This window comes from Camarhynchus parvulus, chromosome 7, assembly GCF_901933205.1.
Source record: "Camarhynchus parvulus chromosome 7, STF_HiC, whole genome shotgun sequence".
NCBI lineage: Eukaryota > Metazoa > Chordata > Aves > Passeriformes > Thraupidae > Camarhynchus > Camarhynchus parvulus.
In genome coordinates, this window is record NC_044577.1 from 12,833,186 (window position 1) to 12,853,002 (window position 19,817).

The 19,817-nt window shown below is 37.9% G+C and overlaps 1 protein-coding gene across 1 annotated transcript in view; it reads right to left on the bottom strand.

The window, feature by feature from the left end:
- The window catches only part of PARD3B (par-3 family cell polarity regulator beta), a 393,422-nt gene that overhangs the window by 152,017 nt on the left and 221,588 nt on the right, over positions 1–19,817 (bottom strand). Inside the window, exon 16 of the mRNA XM_030951868.1 lies at positions 15,030–15,074. Coding sequence (XP_030807728.1) covers positions 15,030–15,074 — 45 coding nt within the window. The remainder of the gene's footprint in view (positions 1–15,029; positions 15,075–19,817) is intronic.

Genomic DNA, 19,817 nt, shown 5'->3' on the forward strand with positions numbered 1-19,817 from the left:
CATGCTAAAGCATATTGCAAACATGCTTTCCATTTCATTCAGTTTGATCTAAACCAGCTACCCTGAGTAAGAACTAATATTGATATTGCCTGGTACCACATGACTCTTAAATTTTAATCACTAGGTTGTTAGTCTGATTAAGCAATTAAATTGCTTAACTGAAAACTACAGGGCAATTGATTTATATGAAGGTACTAAGAAATTCTGTTTGAAGTTTAAGAACAATTCCTTACTAAAGGTTACAAACACATGAAAGCTCTAATTGCAAAACTGTATTTCAGTATTAGTCATTCTAGTATTGTTGGCCTTCTGATTGTTAATAGTTGATATTTACTACAGGAGTCATTCCTCGCTTCCCTTTTCTAAAAATCACTACTAAAACAGGCACTCTCTTCTGCTAATGCAAATTACAGTGCAAGTGAAGACTCTTCATGTGCTGTAAACATCACTCATCATTAAACTTGGAGAGGAATTATTGTTTCTCCTTCTTTAGCTATAAAAACTTCCTTAAAATGTCTAGTTTTCCTTCTTTTAATTTGAATCATAAAGCATTTGCTGTAACAAGATCAAAGATAGAAAGAAAGAGGTGGAGCTTTTAATGCCCAGTTATATAAGGTCTGAAAGGAGTTATTGTTGCAGACGGGTGTTGCCACCAAGGTCTGAGGAACACTGAAATCAGCAGGGCTACCTGTGAGGCGAGAAACTGCTCAAACGAACAAGGGCAGAGTTCACTTTACATTTTGATCATTTTGCCATTTTTTTACTCTAGGTGAGAGGATTCCTCTGGCTAGAGTTGACACGAAGCACAACACACACAGAACACTGTCAGAATTTCCCCAAAACTCCCCTAAAATACCCCCCAAACCACCATGAAAACAAGGTAGTGTTGATCTGTACAAGTAGTGGTAGGAAGTTTTCTCCTATGATGCTGGGGTTTCCTCATCAAATAGAAGTTAAATGAACACATTACTTGGCTTGAAGAAATCGAGTATATACCCACATCTCTCACCACTGATAACATTCATTACTACGTATACTTTCTCTGTTGCTTTGGCATCTCACGGGGTGAAGGAGCAGTAAAGAGACAGGTAAGCTAATCACTGACACGTAGCACTGCACTGACTGCTGAATGCTCAGATCAGAATTTTAAAAGATTACTGGCGAGCTCTGCCAGGAGAGAGGAGAGAAAGAAGGGTGAAAAAGCAAAACTAAGCAAGCAGAGAACTCTGTGGGATTTTATAAAATATTAAGTACTTGCTCTCAGAAAATGAATGTTTTAAGGTTTTCAGATTCAATCTTGTGCCTCATAATTCATGATACACCCCCTGCCCCCCTTTATTTATAATAGCTAAGATAATGAATCTTTTTATACTATCACTCTGTACAGTTCCAAATCCAGAGGTTTGGTCCAGACTAGCTACTTAAACTCAAAGTGATTCTTTATAGCCTATGTGGTTTATAGACTACAGCAGGATCTTTCAGCATAGTGTTTGTTATATTAATAAACATTTTTATTTGTTTACACATACAGTACTACTGTATCTACTACATACTAAATAAAATGCATAATTTATTTGCATTTTCCCATCTGATTTTCTGAAAAGGCTCATAAAATTTTAATGAAAGTAGTTAAAGCAACAGACTATGTATTAAAATCATATACAAAAAATGACCTTAAAAGAGTACTATTAAAACTGCAAAGTAAAGAGCTTAGGCTTGAAAAATGCTATAGCAGAGGTGCCCAATTTCTCTCTCTCTGTGCACATTCTAATAGACTTTCATTTTATGTCCCAAATATATCATGACAATTTTATTTACAAAACTCCAGTTTCTTTCAGGAAAGGTCTAGTATTTTCTTCCACACACAGAGCAATTCCCTTCCCCCATCTGCATTGAGCACAGACTTTGATATCTGACATCAGCAGTAAACAGCCTTCATGCCTCTTTATCAAAGCCTTGGTAGCAAGGGTTTTTCAATAAACACTAATGATGTCATTTTAAGACAAACATGCACAACCTGTGTCGCAGCAACAACAACTGAAACAGGAAGATGAAGAATCAGGTACCCAAGCCTTCAAACTTATATTCTTCTAATTAACAGAGTTTTTGTATAAATGTTTCTACATGTGGGGTGTTGGTGGGGGTTTTTTAGTTGTCACTTTTTTTGGGTTGTTTTGGTTTTGTGAGGTTTTGTAGTTTGGCTGGTTTTGTTTGTACATAAAAAGCAGTTTTCTGTACTGCACAGCTGGTTGCTGCCTTTTTCTTCCCCACTATCCTAGATCAACACAAGCTTGTCTCCCCCTTTCTCTCAGTAATGTCACCCTTTCCCATACTACATCTTCTCACCTGCTGACATGCCCAATCTCCTTTTTTGCCCCATTCCCAGCACCCTTTTCTAGCTCCCCTCCACTTTTCCCCTAGTAGCTTCCTATCTTCCCAGCCTCTAGCTAGATATTCTTACCTTTTCCTCTCCTAAACAAAAACAAATATCAGAGTTATTTTAGGAGACAGTAAAAGAACAATCTCTGTCAAAGAAAAAGCAAATAAAACCCATGCTTCAGTTGACACTTGAATGGAAAGTTTTACTTCAAACGGCTCCAGTTTCATAGAATCTGTAATGGGATGTGTCACGCATGACACTTCACAGGTGATAACATAGCGACTACTGCATACTACACCCATATTCTCTACACAAAAAGAGAATAGAAAACCAAACCTGAGTAAAGGAGAGCAAAGGGCTTTTTTCTGAGACTTAATGAATTATCCATATTTCCTACAGAATGGCAGAAAAAGAATAACTGCAATAAATTGTTTTCTCCTGTATGTTTTTTCTTTAATGTGTTTGCTCTTACAGTCTAAACTCATACTGAGAATTATTCTTTGCAGCTATTTTGTGATGGACATATTAGTCATAAGCAGTGAGTTATTCCATGCAACTGCTGGCAAAATTTAGTCCTTCATGTAAAGCTCATTTTTTTGTACCTTTAAAATTAAACTACTGTGCTATTTTTTAAAAAGGAATTAAACTCCAGAAGCTTCGATCAAACAATTTTGTCATTTTGCTTTTAGAATTAGGCATCTGAGAAGATTATAAAGCAATAAAAAAAGAGGCATCTGATTAACTACACTATATTGAATTTCTCTTTTATAACATCTCTGTTTGTCAACAGCAGCATTACAACTGGCAACCAAAAATACAACTCCTTTTTTAAACACAGGAATTTATGCCAACTGCAGATAGCAACAAAAATTGTAATTACATGAAAGACCCAAACAAATCAATGCCAGATTCTCTGGTCTGGTCCTTCCACATAGAAACACTTGAAAACTGCCATAGCAAGGTAATAGAGGTTTTTATTTGCAATCTTTGAACGTGCAATCACCTTTCAGTAATGGATGCAGACCTCTAGCACCAAGCACTAGTTCTGTTCTGTTCCTCTGCTTGCCAGGTCCTCACCCCAGAATTGTGAGGGCCACAATCCCTATTTAAGTTGCCAGTGCAGCAGAGTCAGGATATTGCTGCTGTTACGGCTCTAAGGAAACCAGCATTTTGAAACTGGGCAAACCGCAGAACTAGAGTCTCTGACTCTCTCCATGGAATTCTCTGCTTTGCCACTGGTCTCACTGGATGAATGGTTCTTTCCTATCCCCTTCAGCCTGTGAACTGAGCAACTCTAGAACAGGTGGTCTACTGAAAAATGCTCTGCAGCTGCAGTTCCTGGTACTATGCCCCCCCATCCTTCAGAACCTGCAGGTGAACCTTGCAGGTCACAGATGTGCTCTACTCACAGACAGATATTCAGTCAAAAAAAGCTGCTTTTAGATAAGAGAACCAAGTCAAAGATGGAGATAGGTTTAAGGTTATTTTTCACAACTCAAGGTGAACAATCAAAAAGGGCAGGAATCAGATATAGATCAGCATAGATGTCACACTAGCTGGGGGAGGGAGGTATGGAGGGAAGGAACATTTTAATTTCTTTTAAAAATCCCAAGCAAATGTAAATAAGTTTGATCTCATGTCAACAGGGATCTTCTGTACATTCACAGAGTCAAGGTACCAATCATTGCGCTTATTACCTGTAGGCCAAACGAGAACCATGAGAAACTCCATCAGCCGTGCAAGACTAAATAAAAGCAAATGAAAAATTTCATCTATTTAAACGTCAGGCAGAAAAATGGGTAAATACAAGAGGAGGTCGGTTTTGAAAGGGCAGCATGGTGCCATTGCCTGAGGCAAAGAGAAAGTACCTGCTGACAGTCAATGGTATCTCAAGGAAGTGCCTTCTACTTTCTCCAATATGCTTTCCATTTGTCACTGCTATGTACAGAAAAACTCTCCTGCTCTGCTCTTAGGCTCATCAGACACTTCATTAGAGATGATATTTTTGGTCCTTCTGGAGTGCTCTGTAGGTAAGTGCTAAGTAGCACTGCTGTACTGAAAGACCCACTAAAAATAATGCTATTTTATGAGAAATACAAATAGCAATGTAATTCTTTTCTTCAAAGTTAATTTCTGAACCATATTGCACTGCACATCTTTTATTACACAAAATTGTGTATTAATAAATAGCACCAGAAACCCATTTTATATAATAAAGGCTTATTTCAAATGTTATAGGAAGCAAACATTGTACAAGATACTACTCCAGAAGTGAGCTAGACTAGAAATATCAATTACCTTCAAAGTCCTTCTTATTGACATGGCAACATGATGGGATTTCAAAACACAAAATGAAGGCAAAGAGTCATACAAAGAAGAGAATTTAACATGCTTCCCTATCTATACTCAAGCCTTAGAAGATAATGCAACTGGCATATACACAGTATAACAAAATTTTTAAAAAATGTAAACAAGCAAATTAACCTCAAAACCGAAATCCCCCAAAAATCCCACAACAGTTAAATCTTCTTTGGGCCTACATAGTTTTTAACTTTCAGTCAACTAATTTAAAAAAAGAAAAGTGTACCCTTCCTCTTTTCAACCAGGAGCTCATTTAGTTCAGTGCTCTTCTTTCTACATCTCGTACTTCATGCTCCAAAATATAAGTTAGAGGGCCAGATGTATTATCTGGGAAGTTTTCCAAATTCATTAACTCCTTGGCACCAGTGACTTCAGGATACCCACTGCCAGCACTGAATATCATGCCCAGCAAAAAAACAGCTCCTGGAGGGAAAGGATTAATAAAATGAGGCATTCAGCAGTGGCTGCTGGTCTCTTCGGTCGCAACAAGCAACTAAAAGAATCACAGTAGCTGCCAGCACTGATCACAGCCAGCTTTCAGCACCTAATACTCTGAAGGTCTTTCCTGAATATCTGCAGATCATTCACCACAAATCTTGAAAAAAGCACAGGTATTGCTTAAAGGAACATAAAACCAATAGTCAGAGAAAAGACTGACAGGAAGGCTGTGACTCCAGTTCTAACTGCAGACGGTGGTAAATATTACGCAGGGGCGTTAAAATCACATCATCACTTTCTCCTCAATTACAGAAGACCAGACTGAGGGAATTTGTTTTGCTTTCTGAAAAGGATGCAGTCTGGCTGTCAACAGCTAAAGGACCGATGACTGAAGAGCCTTACAGAGCCCTAAAAAGGCAGGAGACACGATGGATTCACTTGTTGTTCTCAGCTTTCTTCTTAGGGCCACGGAAGGAGCTCCATGATGGAAACCAGCTTACTATCAGTCATGTAGGCACTTTCATCAGCCATCTGTTCAGGCACCATCACCAGAGAAACTCTCTACTTAAAAGATCAACATACAGCAAGAGGCCCCTCAGATTTTAAACATTAAACTTGCTTTGCTGGCTGCTGTGCCTTCCTTTGAATCTTCACAGTTTTAATAAAAAGCACTGATTTATTTACATTCTTCAAATTTCAAATATACTGTTGCTTAACCTTTGCTTAGGCCTAATGCCTGTTTTCTTGGGGTTTTGCCATCTCCAGTCACTTAAAATTTAGTAACAACTCTTTCTGCATGTGATATTCCAGGATCCCGAGATACCAAGAAGCTGTGTCCTAATGACCACATCTGGAGAACTGCAGTATCTATGACCCTGTGTGAAATTCTGCACTAACACAGTTACACTGCTTTTTCTTTCAGAGATAGCTTTATTTCTGCACTCCTCCTCTAGACACATCCACCATATTTACAAGCTCTCCTACGCTCGTATGAGTCAGAAACAACCTGGAACACAAGGCAGCAGGAAGCTCCAACTCACAGCAGAAACTTTCAGCAAAGACAAGAAATGTGGCAGGCTCAGCACAGACAGTCACAGTGGAAAATGTTGCCAGGTCTCAGGAAGAGAATGCAAGCCCCAAACAGCCCACAGCTGGTAACTCCTGCCAGCACCGCGCCGTTTCCTAGAGAGGGAATTTCAGTGCACAACAGACACAGCTCTGCAGGCACATTACTCCTCCAGCCCACTGCAGGCTGGCACACAATGGATTTACCCCAGACATGTGACCACTTACTTCAAATACCAGCAGGCCTTATGTGGAGTGGATGCATTCATCACAACTACTAAAAGTCTACACTTTATTTCATTTTACACTGCTTACACATTCTGGGTATTTTAATGCTCTCTTGACCTGCTTCACTGAGTTCTGCACAGAGCAATATTCAGCAATACTGACCTAGGGGACAAGCGGCAACTGTGGAACATGAACATCAGAACCCACCTCCAAGCCTCAGTTAATACAACAATATGCCCAGAATCACTTCAGGAAATGAAAGAGGAGGAAAAAAAAGTAAAAAAGTAGAATTAGTATTAATGCATGGCTGGAAAAAAAATTGTGTGTCCGATTTTTCTTCCTAATCACTTTTCCCACTTCTGTATCATAATGGAGCTGTAACACTGAAGAACTGCTGAGCTTGAAATTCCCCAAGTCACACTAAACAAAGCTCCTATCCTTTTCTCTGCTCCTAGAGGAAAGAATATCCCCCAAGGAAAAAAGGCTGTTGGTTTGCAACCCCTGGATGCCAACGATTCATACCAAGTAGTACATAATTCCCATATTATTGAGATGTGATCGAAAAGAAGCAAATCTTTCACCACTATTGTTTATTTTAGAACACAGTAGTTTGGATATCTGCCAGATCAGGCCTTCTCCTCTGGGAAAAGGCTGTCCTTTCTGTTATGCATTTGAAGTTTACTCACATGTAAAAATAAGGCATTCCTCACACACAGAATCCCTCTTCAGCATCTTGCTCTAATAAACTCATGTCACAGCTTTAGCAGGCAGCTCCCTAGCTATGCATTCACAGGAGTACTTTCTAAAGTTCCTACCCACAGGAACTTTTAAGTTTTATTTCATGCTCGTCAAATGGGAATATCTTACTTTGGTCCCCATTCAGGACACAAGCTTCCTTCACAGAGAAGTCCAAGTTCTTTAAGACCTTCTTGGTAGATGTACATGCACTTTGCTCTTGAAGTGAGAATATGAAAAGGGCTTTGCTGTTGAAGCCAGGGGTTGGTTTACTACCCTTTCATAGTACAGAAAATTATCATTTTCTCGGTGAGACAGAGTGAAATAAATGCTTCTGCTTAACTTAGGCTATTAGTGTCATTGGTTCTCTGGTTCAGCAGCTTTCTGTGATCAGCTGGACTGAAAGAAACCCCACCTAGTGTAGGGAACCTACTCCCTGTGATTCTTAAGAAAAACTGTTTATTCTGTCCAAGCTGCCTGTTCACTCCATCTGGCCCTTATGAAAGCTTCTCCCTGCCTGTCAGACCCAGCTGCTTTCAAGGACTGCTCAATCTTCTCTCACTCCTTAGGACAGGAGCAGACCCAGAGCACAGCAGCCCAAACAAAACTAAGACACAGACATTGTACATTAAGAGCAAGTAACATCACACAGTCAAAAATACACAATAACAACTTTCACTGGCCATTGAGAAAACCTCTCAGAAACTCACTTTCAGTTTAGTCCTCAGGACAATAAAAGAGACTCAAACTTGCTCCCCCACTTCCTTTCTTTCAGCACAAAGACATCTCTGAAGATCTGCAAATCTTCTTTCATCCACACTTTCTCCCTCAGATGTGTCTGCCTACCCCCTCCACCCCAGTCAACTTCTTCAGCTTAGGCTGATCCCAGGATCAAAAAGTGTCAGTTACAAAATCAGTCTTCTGCTAAACTTCTTTTTTTCTTGCTCCCTTGACTAAACCAGAAGAATACCATTCTTTTTTGTAGAATTATTTTTCTGCTACGTTAGCTTCCCACAACAGCTCATCGTGGAATTATAGGAATAATAACGCTGGCATAGAGAGAAGGGGGGCAGAAACATGTGGCTTGGCCTTTATAAATACAAGGCTATTGTGGGATAACAGGAAAATATTCAGTCAACATGTGATTTTGTAAAAACTCAATTAGAGACCCTTGAATTTGCATCTGCACTGCTGTTGGTCTAAATTCAGTTTTGCTCTAGATCCTAAATCCCACACAAGAACATGGAGGGAAAACAGGTTTATCCTGCAAGCTTGTTATTGTTCTCAGCAGATCAGATCTATTCATTTTAATAACTGTAATTCAAAGAAAGATCAACGGGCACTGCTCCGTTGTATCTTAATACAAAGCATACTAAGAGTCACAGAACACAAAGCATTCATAAAATCAAAGTGAACAAGTGAATTTAGAAAAGATTCTTACAATCTAAGGATGAGACAGCAGGGATGCTCTTGTTCAGTTTGCAGAGATTTACTGCCACTTTTTATTCCCTGGTCCTGCCACTGAGAAAGTGGTTTTACTCATGGCAAGTAAAACAGTGTAAAAAAATTTAAAAAATTAATGCAAGTTTGGCATTTGAATTCAATAAGGGTATCATTTGACATGGTAGATATGGTGATTTAGTAGACAGCTCACAGTTCTCATCCATCCATTTGCTGAATTTCCCTTCTTATGGCATGTAACCTTGTCTCTCAAATGGGTGGTTCAAGGAGATAATCTCAGCACTATTCATTTTTGTCCTTCTTGTTTGAATTTTTGGATGGTATAGTTCTCTTAACCATCTCACCAGCTAAGCTGTGGGACTGGAATAAAGAATGGAATAATGGAAACCACGCAGCTGCAGATAGGAGGCATGGTGCCCAAGAGTGCTTTATTCAGCAGCAGCAAGTTTTTAGATCAACATCATAACATCAAACATCACCCTCAAGTGAGGGATTTTTATCTATAGATGACTTTCTCAAGACCTAACAAAAAAGGGGTCACAACAAATCATCATCACACAGCTAATAAAGTCTTAAAAAAAAAAAAACAAACAAAAAAAAAAAAAGAAAGAAAGCTGTCAAATAAATAGTTACAGCTGGTGAGTTACTGGGAGTATGAAATTATTCTTCTCAAGAGTAAAAATGAGTGGTTGTTTCCTTCCACAGAGGAGAACCACCTAACTATGTTATCTGAGAGTTGTTTATCAGCCACATAGATAAACAGGCATAGGGGACTGTAAAGACCCCTGGCCTGACATTCAGAAGAGATTCTGACTTACAGACTGCTTTTCACTAAAATTCAACAATACAGTAAGTTCTGTTAATTTAGAATAATGGTTTGAATCACAGAACTCTAAGTGTCTAGCCTTCCTTTTCCTGAATCAGTCACAAAGCAAAATTCTCATGCACAAATACAATTTTTGTGAAACTAGCCACGTTAATCAAGCCCCCCCCATTCCCTCCCATCTCTAACCAATGACAATAGCTACAGCAACATATAAAACAATATATAATGCTACTATACAGGTTAAAAAATAAAGCTCATTTTAAAAGGGTAGCAAAGCCATATTTGCATTGAGTATTAAGTAAGTTAATGTATCCTCCTAGGTTCACTAGACAAGTTGTTCTTGAAGAAAAGAAAAAAACAACAGCAGCAAGGGATTCAACAAAAGCTGAGTGTTTTAATTTTTGGAGTAGAAATTGTTTTAAACCCTAACAATATAATACACTCAGTGTAATATCCTTGACTTTATTCTTTGCCAGACATAAATCAAGGAGAAAACATGCACTCCACAAGTGACCTGCAGGAAAAAAGGAACCTTATTTTTTGCTTCTCAGCTGCATGAACTGATAGACATTCTCAGATGAGAATTTATTTGGAACTGTAAGTTCAAAGCAACACTCGGCTTGGAGAATCATAATCAAAGTTGATGATGATGATAATGTTGATAATAACACGAACAACAACACTACCACAAGAATATAATCATTCAGGAGAGATGCCCAACTGAATGTAACAGGGAAAGAGTGAAAAATCTTGCAAAAATATTCTCCACAATAAACCAACAAACATAACCCACAGCTTAATGATTCAAAGCTTACAGAGGCACGAGGTGTGGGTAATAGAGGGAACTGAAGCATTGTAGAAAGGTACTTGTGTTTATTTTTGTGCCAGTCACACTGAAATGGCACCAAGCATCACATGGGCTGAATGAAGAGAAAAAAATCACATTGCACAGCTTCCAGTGACACCACAGTTTGCTTATATGCAGTATCCAAGCCAAGACATACAGGTCAGACCACACTGCTATTGCTGAGGTATACTGCAGACTGTGAAGTAGACAAGTCCTCTTCACACTTGCAAGAATGATTGAAGCAGCCAAGTATTACATTCTTATTCTCAAAGAGAAATAAAATGAACTAAAAAACAACCTTTTCTCCTCTCAGAAATGCAAAGGCAAGGGTCAGATTCCGTATGATACACACCTTCAGTTAGTAGCGAGGCCGTTAGGACAGGCACTTCACTGCATACGTCAGGCAGCTCAGCCACTTACATGAGTCTTTTCTACTGTGGACCAAGTTACTATATAAATCCTTATGAACTCAGTACTAAACCCAATGCTCCCCTTGAAAAGCCGAGCTTTAATGACATCTACAACAGCAAGAAGCTTATTTAATAAAACTATGAAGTCTGGCATCAGGAGAGGAGAACAGCACTTCCCTATCCACTTCTTCGACATAATTGTGTTACCTGCAAATGAAACTTATTACAATGGCACCAGCCCCAAGCAAGCCCAGCAGCATGCACTAAGCTTTCTGTAGTCTTTCCTAAATCTACTATTATTCCCCATCAGATTCCTTGATTAAAAAGAAGCCTCTTGAGCTACAAAACTATGTATAGACCACTGGATTTTTCTGGTGTTCCAATAGCTCACACTTAGCTTTAACAAAACCTCAGTAAAATGTCATTAATGCAGAATACACCCTGGCATTAAAGAAGCACAGGTCTCGGTGCAGAAATAGATCAAGACCTTTAACCTAGATTATTCCAAACTATCTCCACTTTCCATGTGAATTGCAGTTTAACCACAACTCAGTCACCCACACACAAGGCAGTACAGCTGTGATGGCACTCAGGCCCCAGGACAGGCTGCCCTTGCAGGATTTAGCTGCACAGCTGCCTCTCCAGGCCTTCCTTCCCAGAACACCAACCCTACCTACAGGCTGAACAGCCATGTGGGAACTGAACTGGCAGCAAAATTAACAGTAAGGGGCAGGGCTTGACCAGAAGCATCCTTCCAACTATCCCAATGGGCCTTTTCCTGCCCAAGTCCTAACCCTATCTCTTGCCATATGCTGTGGTTTAACCACACAGCATTAATTCAAATTCAGCTTGGTAACTGAACTACCTCCTATCACTCAGCCTTGCTGGTACTAAGCCATAGCCCAGTCACATGCTCCTTACATAGCAGCCAGCAAGAAAATAAGATCTTACTCATCTTGTTTCAAGACTGTCTTGAAACACAACCCCAGCCAAAAGCATGGTCTAGTGACATTAAAATAAAAATAGGAAAGCTTTTTTGACCATTTTGCTAATTAATATGTCAGAGCTCATAAAGAAAGACTCATCAGCTTTTCTCCAGCACTGCATCATCTGAAAGAGCTGTGTCAGCAGAGACCTCAGCAGACAGTCAATACATACTAAAGTGTTCTAAGCAGTAAATCAGAGCACAAAAAAGAATTTTAGAAAAAAAATTAAAATAGCTGCAAAAAAATCAGTACTCAATTTCATTATTTGATACAAATCAGGTTATATTTGATATGCAATTCTTGCCCTTCTTTATAAAGGATATTCTCTTAACTGTCCTAGAACTGCTTTTACAAAAAGCTAGGAGTTTTATGAAAAACTAAGCTAAAGCTGCTGATTTTTCATCTTTGCGATTTTTCAAGGATCTTCTCTGCTTATACAACAGAGGCACCACTTGTCTGCTTCTCATTCTCATCATTGCTATTGGCATACCATTCCTGAGCACACAGGAAGGCAGGAAGGTTACAGAGGACAAATTCTTTCTTAGAGGATTCAGAGAAGTTGTCTTACACACACACACACTCACTCATGCACTCTGAAATCTGGTTTTTTTCCAGAAAAGGACCAGGAGGCTGCATGAATACAGCACTCCAGTGCTGATGGCATTGCAGAAAATATTTTCAATAATATTCTTAGTATTTTCAATTCTAAGAACACTTATAAGCACAGCAGGAGTCTTCCATCCAGCAGGATGAAATACAGGCCAGGTATGAGAACCAGAATTCACAGGTAGATTTCTGTAAGGGCCATATATGTATTTGGAACAAAGCTCCAGCCACCTTTCCACAGAACATGCTTACAAGCTCAGGATATGTCCCAACATACTTCGAAACCCCAAATCTACTCTTTAAGTAACGTGGGGGGGAAAGGAACTACTGCTTGTGGGTGCAATATACAAAACAACAGATGGGGTTAGAGCTACAGATCCTTCTAATGCCTCAGTCCTAGAGACAATTGTGAAAACCCTTTTTGAAATTAATGCACGCCTCTAACTCCTGCTGCTGCTGCTAACATGTGATATGTGTGAGGGATAAAGTAACTGTCCCAAAAGCTGAGACTAAATGCTTCAAGAGCCACTGCCCCAGAAGAAATAGAGAGGATATTTCCCTAGAGAGAATTACTCAGCTGTGTATTTTATAGAACAAGTCATGTTGAAGGAGAGATAGGATAATTGCATTGATTGTTAAAAGGTGATAATTAATTCTGTAGAGAAGTACACTTAGTTTCCTGAAGTCTAGAATAGGATGGAAACTCTCCATTCGGTAATGAGAAAAAAAACTGTGGTTTGCTTGTAGCACAAGAAGCTGCAATGTCTCCCTTTAACATTCTTACAGGAAGGCAGCACAATGAATGATGCGAAAACAGAAGTTTTGTGGTGGGACTAAACGCCAGAAAATTGCACATACGACATATATTTCCAGAAAGCATAGAGTAAAAAGGGACCAGAGAAAAAGAACATCATGTTCTTGAACAGACCTTTACATTAAATATTTAAATGGAAAAATGTGGAAACCAAAATTGCAGCTTGATTTCCTTTATGAAACGTTAGGAAATGGAACATAGAGAGCAGGAGAAATGTTTTTCAATGGTATTTGAAAGTTTTTAAAGAGGTTAGGACCAATAAAAATAATTTACACACCAACTGTCTCAGAAGTTAGCTAAATTATTTTATTCTTACAGGGAAAAAAAAGAAACAACTTGAGGAATCTTTGTATCTGTTCCTTGGGTGATTTGTTGGCCACTGATTTTAGTTTATGAAAAAAGATCTTAGGTATATGTAAGAGATCTCTGAGGAATAAGTAAAGCAAACAAGTCAAAGTTCAATAAACATAGGTCCACATGTTCACATAAAATTTGTAGGTGTCTTCAAACAGAAAACTTTTCAAAGTCAGTTTTCAAGAACCTGCAGAAGTGTGCAAAAGAAAGATCAAATGCTACTAAAAATCATAAAGCTAAATGTACCTAAAACAATTGATTGCCAAAGAGTTATAATCTTACCCCTCAATATTCTTTGATAGCAGTGAATTCCATTGATCTTTGGTAAACTGCATGATGTTGCAATGTTTGCAGTAATTTCTCTGAACAGGGAAAAGCCCAAGGGCAACACCCTCAGCTTCTTCAAGTTGACAAGATCATTTCTTTGAAGCTTCCACGTTCCCAAAAGAGAAAGTTGAAAGAATTTTTTTCTTCCCAGGAGTGATAATATTACAAGACACATGAACTATTCCCTGATTCAGAAAGAGAATCCAAGAACTTCACAAGCTTAGGAAAGATGCCAAAAAATTTAAAAAGAATTTGTCTACTAAGTTCAGGAAAAGGTCTTCAGATAAGGAAAATCCACACCAGAGAACTAAAGAAGGACACCCAGCCGTACAGAGAAAGAATACCATAAACAATCAGGAATCTCATAGCTGACCTCCTTTTGCATGAATTCAGCTTAGATCTATCCATGGAGTGGGAAAGGGCAGTGTACAATGTGCTACAAAGGGACAGTCTGAAACTTCAGGATTTTCTAACACCAGAAGACACTGCTGAATAACTGAAGTTTTCTAGGAAGTTTAAGGTTTCTCATGTCAACTTACCCACAGCTCATGAAAAATTACAATCTTACGTGACATTGCCCTGGAAGTTTTTTTAATACAACAGCTGGAAGTTGTACAATGCCCTGGCATGGTTGGCAGAACTTATTTAGTAAGCAGGTAGAGTAATTGCAGCACTATAGATTAATGTTTTTATTATTATCGCCTGAAAAGTTTAAGAAAAAACAAATTATTTCTCCTGCACAAGCACAACAAAAGGAAAAGCTGTAACTTTTTCTTTTTTTTACTCCGTAAGTTTTTTTAGCTTTGTCTTCAGTATTCCTGGTAATGGAAGTGTAACTCTGAGCAATAAGAAAAAGCAAAGAAATACTTGTATTTCTCAAAGTGTGTACTGTTTAAGTCTCTACACTCTATAAGAGTGCACTTCTACTTATTTGAAAGTATATTTTCTTCAATTTACAACACCTGTACTGAAAAATAAAGTTACAGCTCTTCCTGAGAATGACTTGCCTACATACACTGCCTGGCTAAGAGCAACCCCTAATTCATCATTGTTCAACTTGGAGTCAGTGCTTGCAAAGTAACTCAATTTGCAAGTGTCTTTGTCACCACAGTTTGTGGAAGCTGACTTCATTTACTGCCCATACTACTTTCAAGTTGCTGACTTTTTCTCCAAAATAGGAGGACAGCTTACCCGATTTGTGTCCGGCCAACAAACCAACTTTGCTTTCATCTGCCACTGGAGAAATAAAAGAAAAGACACAAAGATCAGAAACTTATTTAAATTCACAAGCCTTTGAAACACTGTCAAATTAGTTCAGACACAGTATCCTGAATCTTTAAATTATAATAATCTGAAAAAAATCCTTTCTTTACCTAATCCACAGGGGGTGCTTCAAAGTCCAAATATCTGAATCAAAGCCCTCTGAAACCAATAAAAGGACTACCAGCAGTCCTTGTGGATTACAGATCAGGACCTCAGAACTTACACACTCAAAACTGAGTTGTCAGAAGAGCAATTACACTTGTAAATAACTCATCTTGCCAGACAAATCACAGGGCATAGGAGACTTGTAACATTTTCAGATCAAAGACCTCAATTGTAAAAAGAATCCAGATGTGGAAACCTTCCCATCTGCAAGACTGATTCACAGGACCTCTGCAGATAATAAGGTCTCCCAAACCCTGATATTTTTAAAGGCTTATGCATTTTTTGTATATTTTATTTTGTCCATAAATTGTAACTTTGTAGTATTTCACATTATCTTATAAAGAAGGATGCTTGCCGTAGTAACAGTTTGCAGACAGTAGTGGAGGAGCAAATTCTGAATGTAACAGGAATTGGAAGTTCTGTTCAGTAACTTCAGTTTGTCATATATCTCAAGAAACTAATTAAAATACTCTCCTGGAGGGCTGAGGGGAAGAACCAATCACTATTTCTTAAAATGAATTCTATGCAAAGAAACAGCAGTAAATGTAATGTTAGGGATGATAAAACAAGAACAGGAAATGAATGTTAGGGTTGAAAGCTTATCCTTCAACTCTGCCTACCCAAGCACTCCCTTATAACTCACCTTAAAACATAATCTCTTTATATGATAAAATAAATTGTCAAGTCATACAAAAAATTCCATAAATGCAAACTTAAACAAGCTCTGTACAGCAGCCATTATCAAAAGTTTACATAGAGGGTTATCTGCCATAATACCAGAACCTGCTATTTTCTACCTAGGAGAGAGCAGTACAGTAGTTACTGACATTTAGGAATTACTACTGGGAAAATAATGAGAGTAAATATTTTCTTATATTGCCTGTCCACTTCACATTTAGGGAAGCTTTTACCCTCAAAAATCAACATCAAATTCAGGACTGGGATTCACAAGTGGAGTCATGAATCCACAAATGACCACTGTATCTCTTCTCTACTTCTGTGACCTAACTGCCACCTGATATCAGCAAATTGACATAGTGCATGGTTTTTATGGGATGTAGGTGCTAATAAAGGAAGACTAATTCTGCTTGCAGCATTATGTAGAGATTCTGCTAAACAAAATGGCAATAAGACTAGTCAAAATTGGAAGTGCAACCAGAACTCAAGTCCTTGATCTTTCAACTTTTTTTTTGTCCCTGGAAATGACAATTATCGAACTCCTTGCTATGTAGTTTGATCCTATAATGCAAAATGACTGGACAAGGATTTACTATAAGGATAGTTTCAACTCCTTTTCCTGCTCCCTCCTCCTAAATTTCTCTCTAAGCAAAACAACTGTGGAAAACCTTGGTCCTAAAGGTTAGTGTTTTGACAAGTTATGATTGTGTGAAAACAAGGGATTATAATGGAAACGGATTCACAGCCTTAATTATAGCAGTCACTAGTGGCAACCAGTATAATGTATGATAATTACTTAAAGCAGGTAATGTTACAGCACATAGGAACTTTAAAAAAAAAAGACAAAACCCAAGGTTCACAGTAAATTTTTTAAAGCCATGTTGATGACTTGGTTTGCCTGAAACTAAGTTTTACATTATTAAAAGGGATAAATCCATTTAACTTAATCATACTTTACACACCAGCTTCACACACAAAAATTAGATTTTAATACTGGAGGGAAAAAAAGAAGAATAAAATGATTAAAAAATGAAAAATAATCTCATCAAAATACAAGGTTAGCATTATGAGTTTAAGCACACACATGCACAAAACCTGGGAAATGCAAATATTAAAGTTCTATATCAAAGTTTGAGCAAATATGTGTGCACCTCCACAGGGTAGTTTTCATTTCATGGGTTATTATGCTTAGGCGGGGCCTTTTAGGCTGGCCATCTTTCATTAGACTGAACAGAAGTAGCCCAGAAAAGTCCATTGGTAAGAACCCCATTGCTTCACTTGATTCCCCTGGCAACAAGGAGAAGACCACAGAAAAAAATCCAACAAAAACAAAACCAGAAAAAGGCTAACAGAAGATAAATACTTTGTATGCCAAGGTTGAAAACTTTGTAACTAAAGATTTCACTTAGGAAGTACATGGGACAAGCTGTTCCACAAAATAACATTTGAAAACACTTTGCATGTTGTTCAAAACTGATACAAACATTCAGTTGTGACAAAAATAGTCTCTCTCTAGTTCTTGGCCTTTGAAAAAAAGGCAAAAAGTAAGAGGAAATTTCTTTCCTAAAATTCTATTAGTTTTGGCCTGTCTTTGTAGAAAATCACATGAAAGATTTTAAACAAGAAAAAAAATACTATCTACTCTTAAAACTCAAGTAAAAAGAATCCTAATTATTTTTATATTGCAACATCAGAAAGTAATTACTTTGCAAATAACTGAAATATTTCAGTTCAAGAAGACCACCCTTGGGAATGCACAAGTAAATATTTTTATGAAGACACTAGAATTACTGTATATTCTTGAGCTAGAATTATTAAATGCATAACATCTCAAAAAAATAGAAACCACCTAATTTGGGACTCCAAAGAAAAAACTCAAGCAAAAATCTGGGAAGGATTCAGACAAGAGAATAAACAGATTCACAAACAAGAAGATACTTCTCCTTTACTTGTGAATCAAATACTTCACATTTTGAAATGTCCCTGGAACCCCAGGGATTTGTTAGTTCATGAAGTTATTAATATTTGTCCGTGGAAATCATGCCAGCTCTTTTTAAGTTACATCTATTATTTAGGAACCACATTTTCACCACAGAAACCAGTTATGCATTCACTGTCAGTACTCAAAGTAATTGTTGAAATAAAAAATGAAAGAAGTTCTGCAGCTGCTTAATAAAAACATGGACATTTGGGGGCCTAGCAAGACCACAGATTATGAAAGAAGGAATATTACTAAACCAAACAAATCTGCTCAGCTGATAGCAAACCATTGATACTTTTTTTTTAAACTATGCCAACAATCACTACCATGAGTTTTTTAGTATTTCCTATGGTAACACTCTGGAGTACTGTTTTGCTTCAAGAAAAGAGATGATATAATTTAACAACAGTAGAGGTACCCAACATGCCTTTGTGTCCTTCTACGCAAATGTTTTGACTGCCATTTCTGTGCCCTGCTCAAGGTAGCCATTTCATTTGCATTGCATGACTTCCAATGGTTTAGTACACAACAAATTTCTGTACTTCTCAAAGTCTGTGCCAAATCCAGTCCAGGCTCACACACAGGCTAACAATCTAGCTCCAAACTGTGGTTTAGAGAAGGACAAATCAATGCTGCTGCCAACTGTCATAACCAATTTCCCTCCTTCTGCCCAGTTCAATTACTGAACCATTGCATTATTTTTCCCCAAACCAAAGAGTTACTACCATTCACAAGCTACAAGGTTCCCCTATTCAACTTAAGCGACTCTTTCATGAAGGATCAGTTTTGCACATTGACTAAGGGCTACTAAAAAATCTTTCAAACATGTGAAAGTCATGTGTTTCTGCTGGACAAACTGACACGTACCTTTGAAGACCGGCTGCAGCTCTGCACTCAGAAAAGAAGCAAACAAGGATTAAAATTACAATTAATGAGGAATAATAATATAAGACACTGAAACACAAAAGAATTTCCTAGAAAACAAATTACCTAACAAATACCTTTGTTAATTGATAGGAAGCCAAATATAATATTCTTATTCTACAGTAATCAATTCACAAAGGCTGTATTCCCAAACTATAGATATAAATAATGCTTCTACACTTCTCAGAATCCATCCATTTCTATGGTATAAACATATGATAAGAAAGCAAAGCCTCAAATGGGTCACTGTTTTTTCCTGGTGAACTCTATCCTTACTCAGCTCTTTCATCATAATGAAGACAGCACACCATCAATTAGTTTTAGTCAAGTGATAGTGCCAGGGACATAATTCTTATGTCAGTTTTATTTTCTGGGTGAAGTGTTTCCCCATCTAGGAGTGACAAAAATCACTTGGAGAAATTGTGTCAATTGTCTCACAGCCATCACTTAGAAAATGTTGCTTCCTGTTCTAGGTCTGCCCCGAAGTGCTATGTACAAAGACGACAGGTTACAATCCACGCTAGCAACAAAATGTGTGTATGAGGAAGGGTAAACTTGCACTGGCTTCAAATATTTTTCTTCAGTAATTCCCTCTCCTCACCTTTCTTCCACGTAAGGGCATTTTTTCTGGGGTGACCTAGATATCCACCAGCTACTCACTCTTGAAGGTTTAGGAATCCTTAATAGATTTCTGCTCACTTCAGTGTTGAAAAGCAGAGAGATTACCAAAAGGCTTGCAAAAGAGCCAAGGAAAAATTACACTTATGAAGTAGGAAATTAAAAAAAAGGTAAATCTTTTCCAAAATGGCATCTAAAACAACATTTGGGATTTCCTGTTCAGCACATTTTAAGACAGGAATAAATCACATCAAAACCATGATTCTGGATTCTTTTTCTCTCCTGTACAAAGTTTTCTCTAATTAGATTTTTCAGAACAATTTTTGTTAGAACTGATTTAATACTTCAAT